Below are 21,906 nucleotides of genomic sequence, written 5' to 3'. Positions count from 1 at the left end.
GATGACCGGTAAGGGGATCTTAACCCTTGACTTGGTATTGTCAGCACCACACTCACCCAGTGAGCAAACCAGCCATCCCTATATAGGATCCAAACCTGTGGCCTTGGTGTTATCAGCACCGCACTCTCCCGAGTGAGCCACGGGCCAGCCCAAGTTGACCTTTTTTAAAGGTAAAATAAATTATACTTATTGTCCAGCAAGGAAGAAATGAATTGAAAATACTAAAGGTGGAAAAGTTAACAAAGATTGGAGTCTACCAGGTGGCACTTCGACTAAAAGCTTTCTTTGAGTACTGTGTTCAGCTCAAGATTTAATGGGTTCTATAGTGTAAGGTGCCAACCCCAGGCTCTGCTGGAAAGTGCCCTGGGATCCACAGCAAACAAAGCACTAACCTTGGCATATGGCGCTGGGAGAAGTAAGATTCTTAGGTATCAGCCAGTCTCTGGGCCACTCACTGGGTTCGTACTTCTGATAATTACCTTCCAGGATCTGCCCTCATTGCTAAACCTAATAGTCACACAACTCAGAGAAAGAGATCTGAGAGACAGTGAGCAGATGAGCTTTCTATTGATAAACAGAGCTTGTACATTGGAGTGAGGAAGAGTTGCTTAGGAATCCTGACTTTGCCACTTACCAGCTGTGTGACCTTGGATAAATCACTTAACCTTTCTGAGCCTCAATTGCAACATGCTTATTAAATAACTTTTAAGACTGAGGAATAAATCAGATAATTTATTTAAAATATCTAGGACACTATTGATCATAAAAAAAGATGTTCTGAAAATACTTGTCATTATTTTTATAAGCTTATGGGAGCCCACTCGTAATTTTTATTGGGTCTGCATTCTTGGGAATTCTCCAGAAACCATGACAAGGAATTTCAGAGAGAGTGTTTTTAGCTGATATTATAGTGGATTGTTCTCCAGAATCAAACACAGCTGTCAAAGTTTGTCTGACACAGCAATGGAATGGGCTACCTGGAACTGTAATCTCTAAGAGCTTTTTTTTTTTTTTTTTTTTTCCTTTTTGTCTTTTTTCGTGACCGGCAACGGATTGCAACCCTCAGTGTCACACCCGTACCGGACCGGGACCGGCAACGGGATCGCAACCCTCGGTGTTGCGCCCGCACCTCGCTCAGCCAGTGAGCGGCCGGTCTGTATGTGGGATCCGAACCCTTGGCGGGAGCGCCGCCGCGCTCTCAAGTGGCGCACTGTAGCAGTGCGCCACCGGGCTGGCCCAGAGTTTTTAAGGAGATGGTAGATAGTATAAATTGAATTTCTGCATTCTTAAAAAGGGTTGGATTCTAAGATACCCCAATTCTAGGATTCATTAATTTTGATCATCAAATATTGGTGTGGCTTCCGCAATTTTTGATAAGCTCATTTTTTCAGAGCCCTGTTATGTCATAATTTTGCTGTAGAACAAACTGCCCTAGTGACATACAGCAACAATCATTTACTTCTTGCTCATGAGTCTGCAGGTCAGCCGAGGTTTGGCTGATTTAGCTATGGGTTCAGTCCCATTTGTCCAGGTGTCTCTCATCTTCCTTGGAGTAGCATCTGTCTAAGGCCTGTTCTTCTCACGGCCAAAGGCAAGAGGGCAAGAGAAGATGGGAAGCACAGCCATGCAGGCACAGCGTAAGCCTGCTCACACTGCATGCAGTAACATGCCAGCAGCAGGCAAGTCATATGGCCGAGCCCAGAATTCAAGGGGTAGACTCTCTGCCCACCACGAGGCCTGGGCAAGGATTCAGGTGTGTATTACTACTGTGGAGGGGTCAGGAATTGGGGGCCAATAATTTATCCTTTCACACCTGTGATGTTGTAAACTATTGCTGGAATGTACTCCCCTTTCTGGTCAGTTGAAGAGACTGTCCTTTTGATGCAGCTGTAACCCCTCATGAGGAATATACCTCTCAGTACCTGGTGGTCTGACATAAAAGATGGGACTTCCTCTTTAGCTAATGAGCCCTTTTAAGATTCACAGTGTGATGAAGCAGCTAAACTGAGCCACGAGAAAGGAGTCATGGAGAATCCCTCTGTGCAGCCAGTCCTTCAAATCCAGCTCGCAGCAGCAGAGACTGAATTCATCTAATGCCTACTCAGGGATCAAACTGAATTGAATTACTGGTTTTTCTCTAATTCTCAATGATTTCTGGCCATTTCATAGAAACCATCAATGTAACTGATACTTCTGGCTTCAAATAATACCACTAAATCAGAAACATAGATTACTTTGAAAATGTGGCCATTTTTTCTAAGAATAGCTCTCCTTAGCTATCGATAAGTAATACTCAAACGACTCTAAATTGTTGAGTTGAGTTTAGGAGACAGAAGGTGGGCAGTAGCCCACTAAATCAGAAACATAGATTACTTTGAAAATGTGGCCATTTTTTCTAAGAATAGCTCTCCTTAGCTATCGATAGGTAATACTCAAACGACTCTAAATTGTTGAGTTGAGTTTAGGAGACAGAAGGTGGGCAGTAGCTGACACTGTTAAAATGAATGTGGGTGAAATGCAGATCTTCAGAGAATGACCCTTTTCCTAGCATGATACACACATCTACCGCCTGAGGAGCTGGGACCTTTGGATTCTTTGTCACCATCTGTACTTCTCGTGGAAACCCAGAAATATGCAAGGGAAAATGGTTTCACTGCTTGGCTCGTTTTCTGGGAACCTTACTAGGAGGCAGAGTAGTTTAGGCGTTAGAAGCCCAAGCTCTGGAGTCTGCAGCTGTGTTCAAACTTGGCTTCACACCTGGCTGGCTGTGTGCCCTTGTGAATGTTGTGAAAGTTGCTTAACCCCTGCCATTGTCACTGATTTGATCACAGATACTCAGTTCCTCTCTCATCCTGGCACCCAGAGGACTAAGCCCCCAGTGATTTGTGGTTGGGTGATGCCTTGTGACTAGTTATGGCCAAAGAATTGTCAGCCAAGTAAATATGTTATATGTAATTTCTGGGCTATACCATTTAATACCCAGTGAGAGACTCTCCAGAATTCCTTCTCGTCCCTCTAGCACAGTGACCAGCAACATTCAAGACGGCAGCTGCTCCAGCAGCCCAGGCCCCAGAGTAACCACCATGAGCAGAGTCCCACTGCTGACCTGCAATAGACAAAGGCATGACAGAGAAATAAACTTGGTTGTGTTAAGCCACTGACATTTTTTGGGTTATTTGCTACCACAGCTTAACCCACTCTACCTATGAGGATAGAGTGGAATTTATTTTATGAAGTAATTATGAGTACTAAACAAGATAATGTGTGTATACTACTTAGAATAGTGTCTAGCATGTAATAAATTCTTAATATATTTTGATGATTGTTTATGATGATATTGATGGTGATGATGTTTTGTCATGTCCTAACTTGTTTGTCTCTAACAAGTTATCTATTTCTATCAAACAAGCTATTAGTCATGTATCTTTGAGAAAATCACTTAAGCTGAAATTGCAATAATAGTATGTTGGACCAGATGAGCTACCGCTTAAATTTCTAGCCTTAAGACTGTGTGACTATTAAGGAATCATTCCAAGAATCCATCCTGGTGTTTCAAAGACATGGGGGTACTTCAAAAAGTTCGTGGAAAGATTTGCATTATCTTTTCATTCTATTTTTCCATTAACTTTTTGAAGTCCCTTCATATTTCTATTGGTTAGAAGAACAAAATATGTGATAATACCAAATATTATTTTCTCTCCTCCTTCATTTGCTCTGCCCTCTCCAAACAAAAAGATCTACGTCCGTGTTACAGGTTTTTCTGTATCCTATTCTGAAGATTTCTGCTCAGGAAATTATATCTGGCTTATAAATTCTTAGCTATAAATTGTTTCCCAGTTTAGACACATACATCCTCATTAGTCCATCTCTGCTCTCTGTTCTGTTTCCACCAATAAGATGTCACCTGGCTCCGGGCCACAGCCCACAATGATCTTTCTCCTGATAGTGTGGTCTTCCTTATTCCAAACAGAGAGGATCCTGTCCTCGACCACCTTACTCCTGGCTTAAGGTGACCGTCCTCACACCACCACTCACAAGCACTTCGACCAGTTTTCTAACTTCTGCAGATCAGGGCTTTCCATGTCTTGATTTACAGTTTTGTTTTTCTCTCATGTGACTCTAGCTGTGTCCTCTGGACCCAAAGGCAGACTGCCTGCACTTCTTAATAGCATTCTATTAATATATGTTAACATAGCTGGTTGAACCATAGGAAGCTGACATTTGGGGGTGTGGAATATGGCAGTTTCCTGTGGTTCAACCTACATATAAATTCAATTTGGGAAAGTGGAAGAATTTTATCACATACATATTGAATTACATATTGGATCCCATCAAGAATCCTAATGTGTTTCTCCCTCTTTACCTTGTTGAACTGGGAGTTGTTCCTATAGAACATGCCTTACGCTCTTTTATATCACGCTCTGACCTCTTCACACCTAGCAATTGGTTCACAGCAGATACTGACACTATGTTTATTGACCGAACAGGTGGGAGCTTTTTCTGATATCTGTTGTTGACATCCATGTTTACCTATTTGGTCCATTTATAAAAGTACCATTTACTATTACTTTGTGCAAGAAAATAACACTTCTATTCTTTAACCTCTTTCAGATTGAAGACATCATTACAAAGATGCAAGATGACAAGACAGGAGGTGTGCCCATCAGAACAGTCAAGAGCTTTCTTTCCAAAATCCCCAGTGTTGTCACAGGTAATATTCTTCTCACAAGGTGCTGGTGAAACCAGAATCAGCTATCCAAGAATTGGGTAGTCTATATGGTGACCTGGGGATTTCTAAGAATCTGTGAATAGTAAAAATGAAATGTTCAGTGTGTTTCTTAGATCAAGTCCCATGCTGTTCTTCATTTCTAGGAAGAAGCTCCTCTTTGACAATTATTAAGAATGATTTTACCGTGACCAGCCCTTCAAGCATGCATTGGTTGAGGACTCTGAAGATAAACCCATTAATAAACTGACCCATTAACAATTTGGCCTATGGGATATACACAAGCACATAAATATTAAAGAAATTAAGTTTAAACAGGTTTTAATGAAAGCTTTAAGTTTTAAGAAAATCTTATGTTCAAATTCTATGGAATACTTTTAAGTTTTTTAACTCATTGTACTTGAACTCCTAAAAGAATAGTTTTAAAACATTTTTCTGGGGCCGGCCCGGTGGTGCACTGCTACAGTGCGCCACTTGGGAGCGCAGCGGCGCTCCCGCCGAGGGTTCGGATCCCACATACAGACTGGTTCCCGCTCACTGGCTGAGCGATGGGCGGGCGCAGCACCGAGGGTTGCGATCCCGTTGCCGGTCCCGGTCCGGTCCGGGCGCGACACTGAGGGTTGCGATCCGTTGCCGGACACAAAAAAAGGCAAAAAGGAAAAAAAAACAAAACAAACAAACAAAAAAAACATTTTTCTGTATTTCTTTTTTACATATTTTGTATGCTCAAAATTTTTAATTATGAAATATATTAAACACATGAGTATAGTTTAAAGAATAAAACACATCACATGTACTCAATATCTTGCCTTATAAATATTATCAGTATCTTAGAGTCCCCTTGTGTACCAACTGGATTGCGTCCACCTCCCTAGCTACTACCTACTTTTATGTTTATCAATGCATTGCTTTTCTTCGTAGTGGTACTATATAGATACATATCCCTTGCTATCCAAGCAACTAATCAAATAAATTAAGATAAAATTTTAGATGATTCTCTCATTTTCATAATCTGGCTATTTGCTTCATAAAATTCAAAAACTCAGTTTCTACTATACACCTATTTTTAAAAAGCCAATGTTACTATATGTTAACCTAAAAAGTAAATAGACTCAGTTGAAGTACCCATAAGTATCCCAACCCATTATCCAGACTGTAATGTTTGAACTCAGGTACTGTCTTAGTGAGCTCAGGCTACTATAACAAAGTACCATAGGCTAGGTGGTTTATAAACAACAGAAATTTATTTCTCACAGTTCTGGAGGCTGGGAAGTCCAAGATCAGGTTGCCATCATGGTTGGGTTCTGGTGAGGGCTCTCTTCTGGGTTGGCAGACTGCCAGTTTCTCATTAAATCCTCACATGGTGGAAAAAGAGCTAGCTAGCTCTCTAGCCTCCTCTTATAAGGACACTAATTCCATTCATGAGGGTAATTCCATTCATAAATTACCTCCCCAAGACCCTGCTGCCAAATACTACCACGTTGGTGATTAAACTTCGACTTAATGAATTTTGAAGAGACACAAACATTCAGTCCGTAACAGATACCAAGTAGATTTGGATAATGAAGGATACTTGTCTTGGTGTGGTATTCTCTAATTGTGAAATATATGTAAACAGAATTATACTATATGTACTGGCTGTGATATATTATTTTAATACATTCCTAGATTTTGTTTGATAATATGTTATTTACAGTTTTATATCTGTTTTCATAAGCAAAAGTGATCTATGATTTTTGTTACCATCATTGCTGGTTTGGTTATCAAACTGATGCCTCCTAAGATGAACCATGAAGTATGTCTCTTTTGTTGATATTATGTTGTTCTCTCAAAAATAATTTCCTCTTTATCTAGCTGTTAAGTGTTTAATTTTAATAATTTTATTTTTTATTTTCAAAAGTTCTATCTGCTTCCCCCCTCCCAATATGCTTGGTTATTCATTTATTTATTTATTATTTATTCATTTAGATACTTATTAGGTATTTACTATTTTCTAAGCATTGTTGGACACTTGGAATTCAGAAGTAAATTAAACCAATAAAGATTTCTATCCTCATGGAATTTGTATTCTATTACAAGAGATAATTAAACAAGGAAAATTTACAGAATTGTAGGTAGTTACAAAGGCCAAGGAGAAAAATAAAATATGAAAAGGAGATAGGAAATGTTGGAGTGTTGTGATTTTGGAAATGGTCATCAAGGAAGAACTCACTGAGAAGGTGACATCTGAGTAAAGATGGAAAGGAGATGAGGGATTGAATCACGTAGATATTGAAAAAGCATTCCAGACAGCCAGTGCAGGAGTGTTCCTGGTGTATTGAGGAACTGCAAGGAGGGATCGAGAGTGGCTGGAGTAAAGAAGGAATGGTAGGGATGAAGTCAGGCTGATGATGGTGAGCTACATCATGTAGCCTGTTGACCTAAAAAGAAACTGAGACAAATACTTATAGCAATGATTTATTGAACCAATATGATGATTGCAACCAAGGAGACACATAATCAGGTAGCACTAAAAATGTATTCCAAAGAGGGCCAGCAGAACTTAACATTTTATAATTGTAAGAAACAGGAAGGGTCAAAGGAGAGAGAGAGAGAGAGACAGCCCTGCCTATATACCCCATCAGGCTAGTACATAACATATAGATTTGGGATTGTTACTAGGTTACATCCTACATGAAAGGACCTACAGTAAGCACAATAAGAAGTATTCTAGGGGCCGGCCTGGTGGTGCACTGCTACAGTGCGCTGCTTGGGAGCGTGGTGGTGCTCCCGCAGAGGGTTCGGATCCCACATAAAGACCGGCCGCTCACTGGCTGAGCAAGGTGCAGGGGCAACACCGAGGGTTGCGATCCCGTTGCCGTCCCGGTCCGGTACGGGCGCGACACTGAGGGTTGCTATCCGTTGCCGGTCACGAAAAAAGGGGAAAAAAAAAAAAAAAGAAGTATTCTAGGTTATTTTATAGATTTCTGGCTCCACTAAGTGTGCTTCTAGGAAAAATGGTCTATGATAACATTTTCCAGGACAGGTAGACATGATTACCGACTTATCTCAGATCTCCCAAGGCACCATAATTTAGCTGACCGGGTCAGAGCAGATTCTTTTGGTTATCAAGCCTCTTGGTCTCTATAAGGCCACATGCATGGGGTGCTTTGGTCTGACTTACCTTTCAATGGGACCACTCTTTTGTATTCAGAATACTTGGGAGCAAGGGGGCCAGGGGCATAAGTGCCAGATAGGAGGCTGTCTTAAAAGTGGTGACTCATAAGACTAAACTATTAGCACTGGAGATGTGCAAAGCAGGCAGATTAGAATTCAAGTTTCAAAGCAGAACAGACAGTCTTTGGGATAGATCAGATGTAGAATGGGAGAGAAAGAAAGGAATCAACTATGACTCAACACTTTTTGCTTGAGCAGCAGCAGAATGGAATTGCCATAACTTCCAATGGGAAGACTGTGAGAGGGGCAGGCAGGTTGTTTGTTTGTTTGTTTGTTTGTTTGTTTGTTTGTTTGTTTGTTTGTTTGTTTAGCTGAAGGGTGATCAATTTTAAAGAAATCGACAGATCAATTTTAGACGTGTTAAATTTTAGAAACCTATGAGACATTCAATTGGAGATGACACGTAGGTATTTGAGTATGTGAATCTAGATTTTCAGGGAATGTCTTAGCTGGAGACGTAAGTCATCAGCATATAGATGGTATTTGAAGCCATGGAATTAATGAGCTCACCAAGGGAATGAACATGGATAGAAAACGTAACCCAATCCCTAAAACTAGGGCTGCTCTGGTATATAGAGGTTAAGGAGAGAAGGAGAAAACAGCAAAAGAAATTGAGAAGTAACTGAAAACAAGGAAGAAATTCAGCAGGATATGGAAGCCAAAGTTTCTAGAAAGAGTTTCAAAGATGAGTAGAGAGTGATCAACTAAGTCAGATGCTCTGCTAATCAAGTAAGCTAAGGACTGAAATTAACCATTGAATTTAGCAAAATTGAATTCACTGTTGACCTTTTTAAGTGCACATTCCATGAAATATTGGGGGCAAAAAGCCTTATTGAAGTGGGTTCAGGTCAGAATGGGAAGAGAAAGTAAGTTACAGTAATGAGCATAGTTCATCTTTGAAGGAGTTTTCCTATAAAAGGCAGAAAAGTGTCTAGATGGATAAATTAGGTCAGGACATGTAAGTTTTTAAATACAGTCATGCTTCACTTAATAATGAGGATACATTCTGAGAAATGCATCATTAGGTGATTTCATCATTGCTCAAACATCATAGAGTGTAGTTGCACAAACCTATGTGCTATAGCTACTATACACTTAGGCTGTATGGTATAGTCCGCATGAGTAATGTGTTGTGTATGACAGCTACAACATCACTAGGCAATAGGAATTTTTCAACTCCATTATAATCTTATGGGACAACTGTCATAAATGTTGTAAATGTTATTGACCAAAACATCATTATGTGGCACATGACTATAATGTGAAAATGACAGCATGTTTTTATGATAATAGGAATGACTCAATAGAGAGGAAAAAATGGTACTGGATAAGGAGAAAATTCAAGGAGTGATGTCAATGAGTAGGTAAGAGGGGATTGAATCTTACGTGCAGATAAGTGGGTAGCATTAGCTGGAAACAGGTAATTATTTCATAGGAAGAGGAAGGGAGGCATGGTAGATGCACAGAGGCACAATAAGTGGGTGAAAGGGTTTCAAGAGATGGCAAGTATGTGACCTGGGTAATAAATGTCCGTGATTTTTATGTTCAAGGCACTAGAGTAGTCATAAGAGATATAAAGATCGACAAAAACCTGATCTCTGTTCTTCAGAACTGATTAATCTAGTGAGAGAAAGAGACACGGGTAGACCAATAATTATATGAGCTGTGTTCTATAATAGAAGAATGGAGAAAGTGCTGTTTGAGCCCAGAGGAGAGAATCATGAATTTTTCTTGGGTATGTCTAGACATCTGTCTGAGGAGGTGTATCGGTTCTGTATTGCTGCATTACAAGCCACCACAAACTATCATGGCTTCAAACTACAATGTTTTTTTGTTTCTTATGGTTATGATACCATGAGTTGGTAATCTGGACAAATGATGGCCTCGCTCATTCGTCTGGTGGTGGTGCTTACTCTTAGCTGGGGCCTCGGTTCTCCTCCCCTCACCTTGTATCCTCCAATGGGTTAGACTGGGCTTCTTCACAGCCTGATGGTCTCAGGGTTCCAAGAGGGAGAGGGTGAAAGCCACAAGGCCTCTTAAGGCCCAGGCTCCAGAACTCATACAATGTCAAGTTCACCACATTCTGTTCTTTGAAGCTAATCATGAGGCCAACGCTAAGTTGGAGAGGACGGAGAAACCAACTCCATCTCCTGGTGTAGGAGTGGCAGTGTCACGCTGACATAGGGAGATATGATTTATTGAAGGCTGTTGTTATAATTATCTACTATATGAAGTAATTTTAGAACTGGGCCTTAAACATGAGTAGAAACCCAAGGAAGGTCATTCCAGGTGGAGAAAATAGAAGTTTCATAGGCCCCAAAACACGAAAAACATGACTGGTTTTAGTAAAGATGAGCTTGTTTATGAGGGTGGAGTTGAAAACACATTTATGTGTGTATATGTTTGAGAAGAGGAGCACATTTGCAGAACAGCCACAGGAATTAAAAGGATATGAGTCTCCACCTCAATAACAGATTATAGAGGGACTTTGACTTGTAGACTTTATTCCAGAGGTAGAGGATTGCCAAGCAGAAAGATGTGGGGGGTATGGAGACTAGTCAGGGAGTCTCTAGATGAGAGACTCTAAGCAGGAAATGGGAAGGCCTGTTAACAATCACAGCATCAGCTGAAGCCACCGCTTTACAGCCCCACATCACTGAATCCTCACAAAAACCTTACAAGATGGGAACTGTTATTATCTCCATCTTATAACAGAGGAAACTACTAATTCAAGAGCTGAAGTAACTTTTTCCAAGGTCACAGCTGATAAATGGCAGGATCTCTTGCCTATAGGGGCCACCATGAGAAGACCGTAGCAGGAGGATTCAAGATTCCAGAGGAAAAAGTGGAAGATAGAATTGACAGGACTTGGTGACTGGATGTGGGGTATAGGGTAACACATTCAAAATAGGATCCAGGTTAAGGTTATGGAGTGAATACATTAGTCTAACATTTTTGTTTGAAACCCCTCAAAAATTACAGAAAAGTAAATAGTTTAAATATTTTTAAAACATATTTAAAAACAGAATCCCAAAGTTGGAGGCCATTATTATAATGATCTACCATGGAAATAAACATCCTTGGATTAAATATCCTTGAAAAGATAGTCCAATATAAAGAGCAGTCAGTGCCTCACTCTCAAGATGTACAGATTCATGAGACTCATGGAGAATTGCCTCCCAACACCGGAGACAACAGCAACAAAATTCAGGGATCTGAAAAGCAAATGAATGAGTGGTAACTGACAACAGCCCTGAGACAGCCTAACCATCACCCGTCAGTGGGGAAAGCTAAGAAACAGCTCTATTTATACCATAGAGTCCTCAAAAGGCTCAAAAGCTAGTAGCAGCAGCAGACTGTTTTACCTAGTTAGAACGCATTTTTCCAACATACTCATCTGCTTTGCTCGTGCACAGGCCAATCACTAGCTCAGTGTCTACTGTCTAGCAATATCAGGGTCCTACACACTACCAACGCAGCTCAGGTTGGTGTTGAGATGGCTCCCAAGACCATTCAAACCCCAGGACAGAAGATGAATCTCATGCTCACCCTGTCCAAGGTACCAAGCATGGCATTCAGCCAGCACCTGCTATGGCACAGGAAGTAGTTGGCAATTGGAACACAGGAAGTTCACTCGACAATGCCAATCAACATTCAAGGACTTCAATCTGCACCGATGAGTACTCAGCAGCCACAGACTAAGACACAGAATTCAGCTATAATACTATCAGATGAAGCTACAACTACAGCCAACCCCATAAGCAGTATGTTCAGACCCACAGCCCAGAATGCTGGCACCAACACACCAACCCTGAGTTCTTTACCCCCACCAACCTCCTCTAGAAAAAAACCCTGAGATGGTATTTTAGGAAAACATTATTATTCCTCTTCTCCCTCCTAAAGTTGCTGGTACTAAAGTGGAGAGCTACACACAGAAAAATCCAGATCATCAAGACCCATGGGTGCCCAACCTGAGGTAGAAATCCATGAATATATGACCACTCTGTCACTGTGCCAATGGAGGCTGTGTCTACCTGGAACAGTAATCAGCCCACATTGCAGTCTTTCCTCCAACAGCAGCTGCATCAGACTTTCTAACCATCAGTGAGATTGCCAGCCTCTCAAACCAGCAGACATCCTTTGATACATTTTAGGAGTTTTCATCACCAACACTGGGGCTTCCCCTCCAACAGCAATAGCTGGGGGAGTTGCTTTTTGTCTCCTGTACTGGGACTCTCTTCCTTAGTAAAAATCGAAAGTGAAGATGAAAGAATGATGACCATAATGAGGCTGGTTTAATTGACACGGTGTGTGTCTCTCTGGCATTGCTGGACAAGTCTCCTGTACTGGGACTCTCTTCCTTAGTAAAAATCGAAAGTGAAGATGAAAGAACGATGACCATAATGAGGCTGGTTTAATTGACACGGTGTGTGTCTCTCTGGCATTGCTGGACAACAGACTGTCCATACCTCCATGTGACCTGCCACCCGAATAAACAGCAAGTGATTTCAATGGATGAAGGCATGAAGATGGGGACGAATAACGTGATGATGAGAGTCGCTGGCGAAAGCTTCCTCCTGAAGACTATGTTGATGAGGAGGCTGAGTGTACCCCAGTGCACCCAAGACTCCGTCACTCTCAGAAGCACTGGGAAGCTGCTTATCACCACACTCTCAGCAGCGTGGAGAAAATCAGAGAATAATGCTAAACTGCAGACAGCAGCCCTAAGAAAGAAGGATCCCGCTGGAAGGCCCATCTCTGTGCTGTCCAGTTACTAAACTGAGTCTCACCAACTTATCCAAAGCATCCCAAAAGCAAAAAGAGAAGCATTCTAGTGACCTACACTATGAAATAAGCTAATGCATAGAAATATGCAGATGTGTACATTTGTAATGGATCAAATGAGTTTGGGTAAGAGAGAAGATTCCAGAACAAGAATGTATTTGCCCCCCACCCCCCAAAAAAGTCAAAAGTGAAATAAAGGAAAAAATATAGACCTGGGGAATAATGCATTTTGAAAAACATAATTTGTGAGGAATGAGGATAGAGATGAGGGTTATAAGTGAAGCAGAAAATTGAAATAAAGTTTTCTAGAGTTCACGGATGACATCAAAGAGATCCTTGGCACCAAGTAATACAGAAAGATCAGAGTTGAAGGGATGTTATTTCTTTCAGATGATCTCTTTTAAGCAGGCTCTTTGGTACCTGTGTTTACAACCTTCCTACTGTGTTGGTGCCTACCAGTTGGAATAGTGGCACAAGAGGTGGTAGGCATTTCTTGACTTTCCATCTTACAAATTAAACTTATCTGGTGAATTCCTGCAGGACCCCTACAGAGCCTAGACTGAAAGCACCTATTTGGATCATCTGTGCTGAAAATAAAACCTTTTTCTATCACATTATTTTCTTCTTTATATTTCTGGCCTTCAAGTGTCTGCTCTAACCTCATTGATTATATCTTTGTTAACAATAAATATTTGATAAAGGTTAATCCAATAAATTTAAATAAATACATTTAATAAAAATAAGATAACCTGTATTGATCTAACCTGTATTGGGTAACCATCTTTACCCAGTATATGGACTTGAGGAAGTTATGGGTTTGGGAGAGAAGATACAAGATCAGTCATGGTAATGCTGAGTTTGAGATTTTGAAGCAGCATCGAGGTGGTGCTGTCCAGGAGACAGTCAGTAGTGAGAGGCTAAAGTTCTGGAGGACATTTTATACGAGAAATATGGATTTGGGAGTCATCAGAGCCTAAATGGCAGGGGACTCCAGGGACATGACAGGGTATTACAATGTTCACACTGTCATCTATAAGCCATGTATTAGTCCATACCCTACCCTAGCCTTGAGATAGCCTGTTAACCCACTCCCATCTTTTATCATTTTGAATTTGAAAATTCCCTGCCAATGTGTACAGAAAATGGCCTTCACCTCTCAGATAGGAACTCATAGGTGAACTTGCAGACATTTCTGGGATGAAGAGGGTGAAGGAATGCCCAGTGGTTCATCTGTGGGTCAGACACGTTGGGGTTGGGAAGGCCAGCCCAAGGAGTAAACCTACCGAGATAGGGGATGGATGTATTTAGAAGAAGAAGATCAAACAGAAGAGATCACTACCACTCCCTTAGAAAGTGAAAAATTGAGAGCTACAGGGGATGAGGCTTAGCAAATAAATGTTTCCTAAGGGAACATAGATGGAGACTTGGAGAGAGAAGAAGGAAGTGGGAAAAACGGAGAACCCAACATTAGGTCAAAAGCCAAGGCACATTGGCTTTTGTGGGGAAAGACCCACACATAAGAAATGAAATTCCATGCCAAACCATCTCACCTTCCAGAGGCTTGAGATTTCGGAGCAGAGAGGGCACCTCATGGTCACCCTGCCATTCCCTTTCAGGACAGCAGATCAGCCTCCTCACAATCTCCTTTTTGAATAGTAAGTAGGTAACAAAGAAGATGGAGCCTAGATGGTCAGGTTTCTGAGTTTTCCACTTCCAGCATGCCAACTCTGTCCACACCCCACCTGTCCTACATGTGATGGACATATCCTGGGCAGAATGCCTGCCAACTCCAGGAGAGCAGCCAGATTGCACAGCTATGCCCAACTGTCATAGACAGTCGTTCCAGGATCATTCACTGTCACCTGAATGTCATGAAGAATTTTCCAGGGACTTTGGAGATTAATTTCTTCCAAATCACCCTCAGAAACACAAATTCCTAGCATTATAAGAGCCATAAGACACATCTAGTCTCACTTATTCTTGCAGACAGGAAAATTGAGTCCCAAAGACATGATGCAATGTGCTCAGAAATCATATAGCTTGTTAGGGACAGAACCAGACTAGAATCTGGATTCCTCACTACCATTGCAAATTATTGATCTAGTCTCACTTATTCTTGCAGACAGGAAAATTGAGTCCCAAAGACATGATGCAATGTGCTCAGAAATCACATAGCTTGTTAGGGACAGAACCAGACTAGAATCTGGATTCCTCACTACCATTGCAAATTATTTCCATTACCTCATGCAGAAAATTATAGACTCTCAAACTGTATCAGTTCCTTAAAGTTGTCTGATGCATTCTGCCTGAACATGAGAATCACCTGTGTAGCTTGTAAAACATACAAGACATCCCGGTGGGTCTGGAATCAAGAAGCTCTATTTTCAGCATCTTCCCAGATTATCTCCTACGGCCTGTCCAAATGTGGGAATCAGCACAACCCCTGCCAAGTGCTCTCTATCCTCTGTTTTAATAACCTCCAGTGAAGAATGCCATTATCTCTCCTTTCATCTTTGGACAACTTTGACCTTTGGAAACTTCTTCCTTACAATGAACTGAAAGTTATCTGCCTCCCTGTTGCTTCAGTTCATTAGTCCCAATTCTACCTCATTCTCATAATCAAAGAATAGAGCAATGAATTTGATTAAAATTATACCCTCCTAGCTATTCCTGATGAATTTTTATTATACAAATAATTTTCATAAAATATCTTAGGTATCTACATGCATCTTTATTCTGATTATCTCAACACATTTTTTCATGTGTATATTTCTATCTCTTTTCATAGTCCACAAATTTATTTTTGTTGGCTTTGTGTAAACGTTTAAAAGTATTTTCCTTATGGCTTCTTGGCAGTACAGTTTGGGAGAGAGTCTAGGGCTACAAACTGCCTGTGGGACTTGAGCGCGTAGCTGTGCAACCTTGAGCTGGTCACCAGCCTCAGTTTCCTCATCTGTTAATCAGTAAGTTGTGGATTAAACGATATATGTGGTCCATTCTGGGTCTGGTCTCCTGTGATTCCTCACAGGATGTATACGAAAGCCTATCTGAAGTTAGTGCTTTCCACTTTTTCTCTAGATGTTCCAACTGAATCTACACCTGGGTTAAGCCAGGTCACCATTTGTCTCTTATACTGTGATATTCCCAGACCAGAAACCAAGAGAACTAGGTTGGGAAACCTGAGAACTACCCTAAATTAATAAACGTTCATAGTTTTTGTTTCTCTCTTCCTGCTTCTGTATTGAAAGGAAAAGGAACTAGGAAAATGACTCAAAACAGACATAATTGCCTGTAATAGGTTGAATAATAACCCCCAAATATATTAGGCTTTAATTTTTAAAATTTGTAAGTTGTATCTTATGTTGATAAAGGGTCTTTGCAGGTATGATTAAATTAAATATCTTGAGATGGGGAGATTATCCTGGACTATCTGAATGGGCCCTAAATGCAATCACATGTATCCTTATGAAAGAAAGAGGATAATTTGACACAGACAGAAGAGAGGAAGGCCATGTCACTTCAGAGGAAGAGATTGGAATGATGTGGCCACAAGCCAAGGAATGCCAGCAGCCACAGGAAGTTTCCCTAGAGCCTCCAGAGGGAGTGTGGCCCTGCTGACACCTTGACTTTGGACCAGTGAAACTAATTTTGGGCTTCTCCCTCCAGAACTGTGAGATAATAAATTTCTGTTGTTTTAAGCTGCAGAGTTTTGGTTGTTTGTTAAGCAGCCATAGAAAACTAATACAGTTCAATTGCACTAAACACATTGTACTGTGAAGGAAATGACAGAGTGATTTTTTAAGAAAATTGAGAAGTTATCAATTGAAAAACAAACAAAAGCTTACAAATAGTTTTCTTCTAAAGTTTTAGTCAAAAGATATAAATTATAATATTGATTTCGAATGCAAACTACTGACATGAATTTATGTAGTGTAATTATTCAATGAGCAGTGAGCTTAAATTGTTTAATAATATTATAAAACAAATTTTGTTTGCCCAGGTCTTAATGTAATTTAAAATATTTTTCAGATATCCTAAGTAATCATATTATTCCTATGTTAGTGATGAATTAAATTAAATCAATTAGTAGTATAAAAAATTTAATTTATTTTTAATTAACATGCCAGCATTTATATATATATTTCCTTTCAAATATTCACTTTGAGAAGTGGCATGTTTATTTCAAGAATGCTTCCATTGCTTTGAATATTTTCAGATATTGGGTAGGAGCTTTTAAAGATTCTGAAAACTTGTTTAAATATCCTCAACAGAAGCAAAGCCATAAATCTATATCTATCTGTATCTACATAGTAAAAATTTATTTGGAGATTCCTGCTTTGGGGAATAGTGGACTAGCCTACTCAGACCAATTGTCTGGATATAAAAGCAGGTAAAAAGCCAACGTTAAGTCATTGGAGAGTGAACAAGACAGTAAAAAATCACTGGGCCAGGATTTATGATAATATGAACATCCGTAGATATAATCCTGGCTATAGGTGCTGTTTTTGTCCTGGGGACATTTGGCAATCCAAAGAGGCAACTGTGAAGCTGAGCAGAGCTTTTAACAACATCATGGGATGCAGATAATTAAAATTGGAGTCTGAGGACCACTGAAGATGTGGCCCTGACAAATTCACCACACTTTGGATTGAGACTCTGAAAGGGTGTACCTCAGAGATAAAGGTGAAGTGAAAATGTTCAGCCTTCTAGTGTACTGAAAGTCAGCTTCCAGTAATTGGGATAGGTCAGAAAAATATATATTCTTGACATTGGTGAAAAGTGATTCATGATTGTTAATGCCCCCAGGCACTGGAAAAAAGCAAATAAAAATACTTTCTAGAGTAAGATAACTTTATTCTAGTCCTCAAATTATTTTAATGAATTCCTAAATATAAGGTCAGTACACAATCAAAGAAAACCAGGCACACAAAAAGACAAGTGAGCGTGAGTGAGAACTATAGAAACACACTCAAGGAAGCTCCAGATTTTGAAATTATCAGATACTGCATTTAAAATAACTATCATGACTATGTTCAAGGAGACAGAACCAAAAGGAAAATTTCAGCAGAGAACTGCAAACCATAAAAAAAAAAAAAGACTAAGAATATTTTTAATGGAAATTCTAGAACTGCATAGATTTAATTACTAAGATTAAGAACTCAATGCATGGCCTTAATAATATATTAAATACAGGTCAGAAGAGAATTGTACTGAAAGATAATAAGGGGAAAAAAAGAATCCGGAATATAGAGTCAAAAAAGACAAAAAATTGAGAAGAGAGTGTAAAGGGCATAGAAGATATGAGAAGGTTAAATAAATGTTGCATGGAGTCTTATATGTAAAAGTGAGAAGGAAGGAGGCATAAGCAATATTTGAAGAGAAATTAACTGAGAGTCTTTCCAAAACTAATTAAAGGTACCAACCCAAAAAGTCAGGAAGCCCAACAATCCTCAAGCAGAAAAAATTCACACCTAGATACGACAAAGAAAATTACAGAAAACCAAAGATAAAAGTTGTAAAGACAGCAAGTGAAAAAAAAAGACAGATCTAACCTCAAAAGAGCAAAAATTAGTCCAAAAATTGATTTTTCTTGAAAAACAGTGGAAGCTGAAAGACAATGGACTTAAAGAGTCAAGCTAAAATTTTATACATAGCAAGAATATCCTTACGCCAATAAATTTAACAGATTAGATGAAATGTACAAATCTCTTGAAATACAAATTACCAAAACTAACATGTGAAGAATTTTAAAATTAAATAAAACTATACCTTTTTAAAGGAATTAAATTCATAGTTTAAAACTTCCACACAAACAAAACTGTAGTCCCAGCTGGCTTCCTAAGTGATTTCTATTAAAGATTTCAAGGGCTAAATAATACTAATTCTACATTGAGAAGGTGGGAAATACTTCCCAACTCATTTTATGAAGCTAATATTACCCTTATACCAAAAACAACCCAAAACATTACAAGAAAAGAAGATATAGTCCAGTATCTGTCATAAAAATAAGTGCAATTTTTTAAAACAAAATATTAGCAAATTGAGTCAAATAGTATATCTAAGTCAGGGATTGGCATATTTTTTCTGTACAGGCCAAAAGGCAAATGAATACTTTAGGCTTTGCAAGCCATACAGTCTGTTTCGCAATTACTTAACTCTGCAAAAGCAGAGTAATGCAAAAGCAGCCATAGAAAACATGTACATGAGTGAGCATGGCTATATTTCTATAAAACTGTATGTACAAAGACAGATGGCAAGTCACAGTTTGCCTACCCCTGCCTTAGATGTATTTCACAAACAAGATGTTGAGCAAAAGAATGCAGATGTTGAAGAATATGATATATACTGTATGAGCCCACTTACGTAAAACTCAAAAAACAAGAACTATGGAAAAATAATATTGAGGGATATATAATGAGGCAATAAAAGTGACAGGGAAAGTATAGAAGTATTATGATATTTATTACTGTTGTTTTTTTTCTAATTTGGTTTTGAGGTCTCTGTTGAGAGTGGCCACAAGCCAAGATAACCACTCTCTTGGAGAGCCCTGACCAGGGGGAAAGTTAGGCTCAGGTGTGTCAGTCAGATGAGACACAATGAGAGGAAACCAAAATGCATGAAACAGAAGAAATTTATGACTCACAGGTCCCAGAGAGATGAGGGGTGCTAACTGGAGGCCAACAGAAAGTCCAGAGGTGGCAGAGAGCTCACTCAGCAGGTGGGGAGGGAGAGAGAGCAAGAGAGTGCTGCAGAGTAAGAGAGAGGAAAGCACACTCAAGAGAGCCCAGGGAACCTGTGGGACTCTGCCTTTATTAAGGCCCATGGGCATTGTCCTAGGCTTTCCTGTGGGGTTTGTGGATTGGCTAGCTTAACGAAAACATGTGGGGGGCAGGTACTTATTTACGTGACTCTGCTATTGACCATTAGGTTTATCAGGGTCAGCAGCTGTGGGATGTGTTGGCTTTTGGGTCAATGAGATGAAAAACAAGTGGGCTATGTCACAAATCACTGCACAGGGAGGGGAGCTTTTAACTAGGCCAAAGGTGATGAGGTGCAACTGAGTTTCAAATAACTTATGTCGGTACTACACATGGATGGCAAGGCAGCAACCATACTAAGCAAATTTATGACAGGAAGTAATTACTCTTTACCTCTAAGGGTCAGGGAATATTTTGTAACTGGGACAATACACGCAAGGGACTACTAGCATGTTGAAAAAAAAAATGTTTGATGTCATTTATGGTAGCATGATTTTTTTTTTTTTAAAAAGATGACCAGTAAAGGGATCTTTTTTTAAAGATGACCAGTAAAGGGATCTTTACCCTTGACTTGGTGTTGTCAGCACCACGCTCTCCCAAATGAGCTGTGGGCCATCCCTGGTAACATGATTTTTTTAAAGTAATTTAAACTATACATATTTGTTTTGAGCAGTTTTCAAAAAGATGACCAGTAAAGGGATCTTTACCCTTGACTTGGTGTTGTCAGCACCACGCTCTCCCAAATGAGCTGTGGGCCAGCCCTGGTAACATGATTTTTTTAAAGTAATTTAAACTATACATATTTGTTTTGAGCAGTTTTCTGTGTGTGTATTATTTCACAATAAAAAAGTGGCTTTCCTTTTTCTTTTATTTTACATGAAGTAATCTGAAGTCAGATTGGTGAATAAGGTCTGTAATCAAACAGGGAAATGACAATTTTGGTTTAAATAAGGTGTGAGTCTGAGTAAACGAAGCTAGTTTTCTTCTTGTCCTTGTAGACTGGTTTATAGGCTTATTTCCAGAGAGAATTTCTAAAAATACTCATAGCACAGCCAATACTGATTGAAAGAACAGTGTGGCTTCTGCAGGGCCAAATCTGAAAAAGACAATGCTTAATTAAATATCGATTATACTGTTGTTGCTTTAACAAATATATCATTACACAACGTAAACATTTTTTGTGGCCCTTTACCAATTTCTCCCTAACCCTCCCTCCCCCTCCCCCTTTCCCACCACATTTTCTTTAAATGCACTCATTTTTACTTTCTCCTGATGAGGTTTGTTTGAGTAACTACATCCTCAAATCCTGTCAAGTTATAATTGTGAAAACAAAAGGCATAACTCTGATGTTCTTGGCCTTTGTGCCATTAAAGTCTTACTCTAAATGTCACATTAATTCATTTTTTCTACATTTTTCCCTGTTTGATAACTAAATGAAATTAAGGAAGGAAAAAATAGCTCATTTATTAAAAGTAAAACTATACCATACAACCCTCTAATTGTACTCTAAAATTTCTTTTCAAACATTTGTATTAAAAAATCTGTTTTAGAATGAGATAAAATTTAAGAGAATGAAATCCAGATTTATCGTAACTGACCTGGGGTCTTATTTAAAGAAAGAATCAGGAAAGTACAGTGGGCATCACGCCCTGTAAACAAGGGGTGATGGGTTAGCAACAATGACTATTGATTTTATTGATTTCATTCCTGTTGTGGCATTTAATTCTGTACACTAAAGTGGCTGGATTTGTTGCTGGTGGGAAGACTCTAGAAAAATCATGCTGCTGGCAGGAAGACTGTACAAAGATTGTGAACATGGAGACCGTTAATTTTCAGCTTAGCTCCTTGTGCGGTTGATTTTGTTACTCTATTCTACTAAGGACTATAGCACCACATAAAGCTTTAACTTATGGAAACACAAAACCTTTTTACTGGCATGTTAAAATAATTATGGTTTGTATTACATACACAAAATTTTAAAAGCTAAATTTAGAAGTTGACATTGAATCATCTATACAGGCTTTTCTTTTCCCTTAAATATGTTGACTTTAATAGGGCATATTTTGCACAAATAAAGCCTAATTCTATTCTCAGTTGCAGCCGGAAACAAATTGAAGTTATTTTTCGATAAAACCTGGATTATAACACTAAACCTAGTTTTTGGTTCTAAGACATCATTTTCTAGATCCAAAATATCATTGGCTCAGGGTCTTCAACAGTTCTGTCTTATACTTTACATATTCCCCAGATTATGTGTCCTTAGGGTATTTATTTAATGAGAATCAATGATAAAAGAAACGTTTGTTGAGCTTGTCATAGATAACATTTGTTGACTATCAATATTGTCTAAAACACTCTCACCTTTATCCTGATAGATAGATAGATGGATAGATAGATAGATAGATAGATAGATAGATAGAT

General features: G+C 39.3%; 1 protein-coding gene across 1 annotated transcript in view; it reads left to right on the top strand.

Moving 5' to 3' along the window:
- Positions 1–4,617: 4,617 nt before the first annotated feature.
- Positions 4,618–21,906, top strand: part of LOC103593124 (regulator of G-protein signaling 6) — a 122,557-nt gene continuing 105,268 nt past the window's right edge. The window contains exon 1 of the mRNA XM_008576053.1: positions 4,618–4,711. Coding sequence (XP_008574275.1) covers positions 4,633–4,711 — 79 coding nt within the window. The 5' untranslated portion in view covers positions 4,618–4,632. The remainder of the gene's footprint in view (positions 4,712–21,906) is intronic.

Source organism: Galeopterus variegatus, unplaced genomic scaffold, assembly GCF_000696425.1.
Source record: "Galeopterus variegatus unplaced genomic scaffold, G_variegatus-3.0.2 Scaffold1280, whole genome shotgun sequence".
Taxonomy (NCBI): Eukaryota; Metazoa; Chordata; class Mammalia; order Dermoptera; family Cynocephalidae; genus Galeopterus; species Galeopterus variegatus.
Note: the sequence above shows the minus strand (reverse complement) of the source record. Positions and strands in the feature narration are given on the sequence as shown.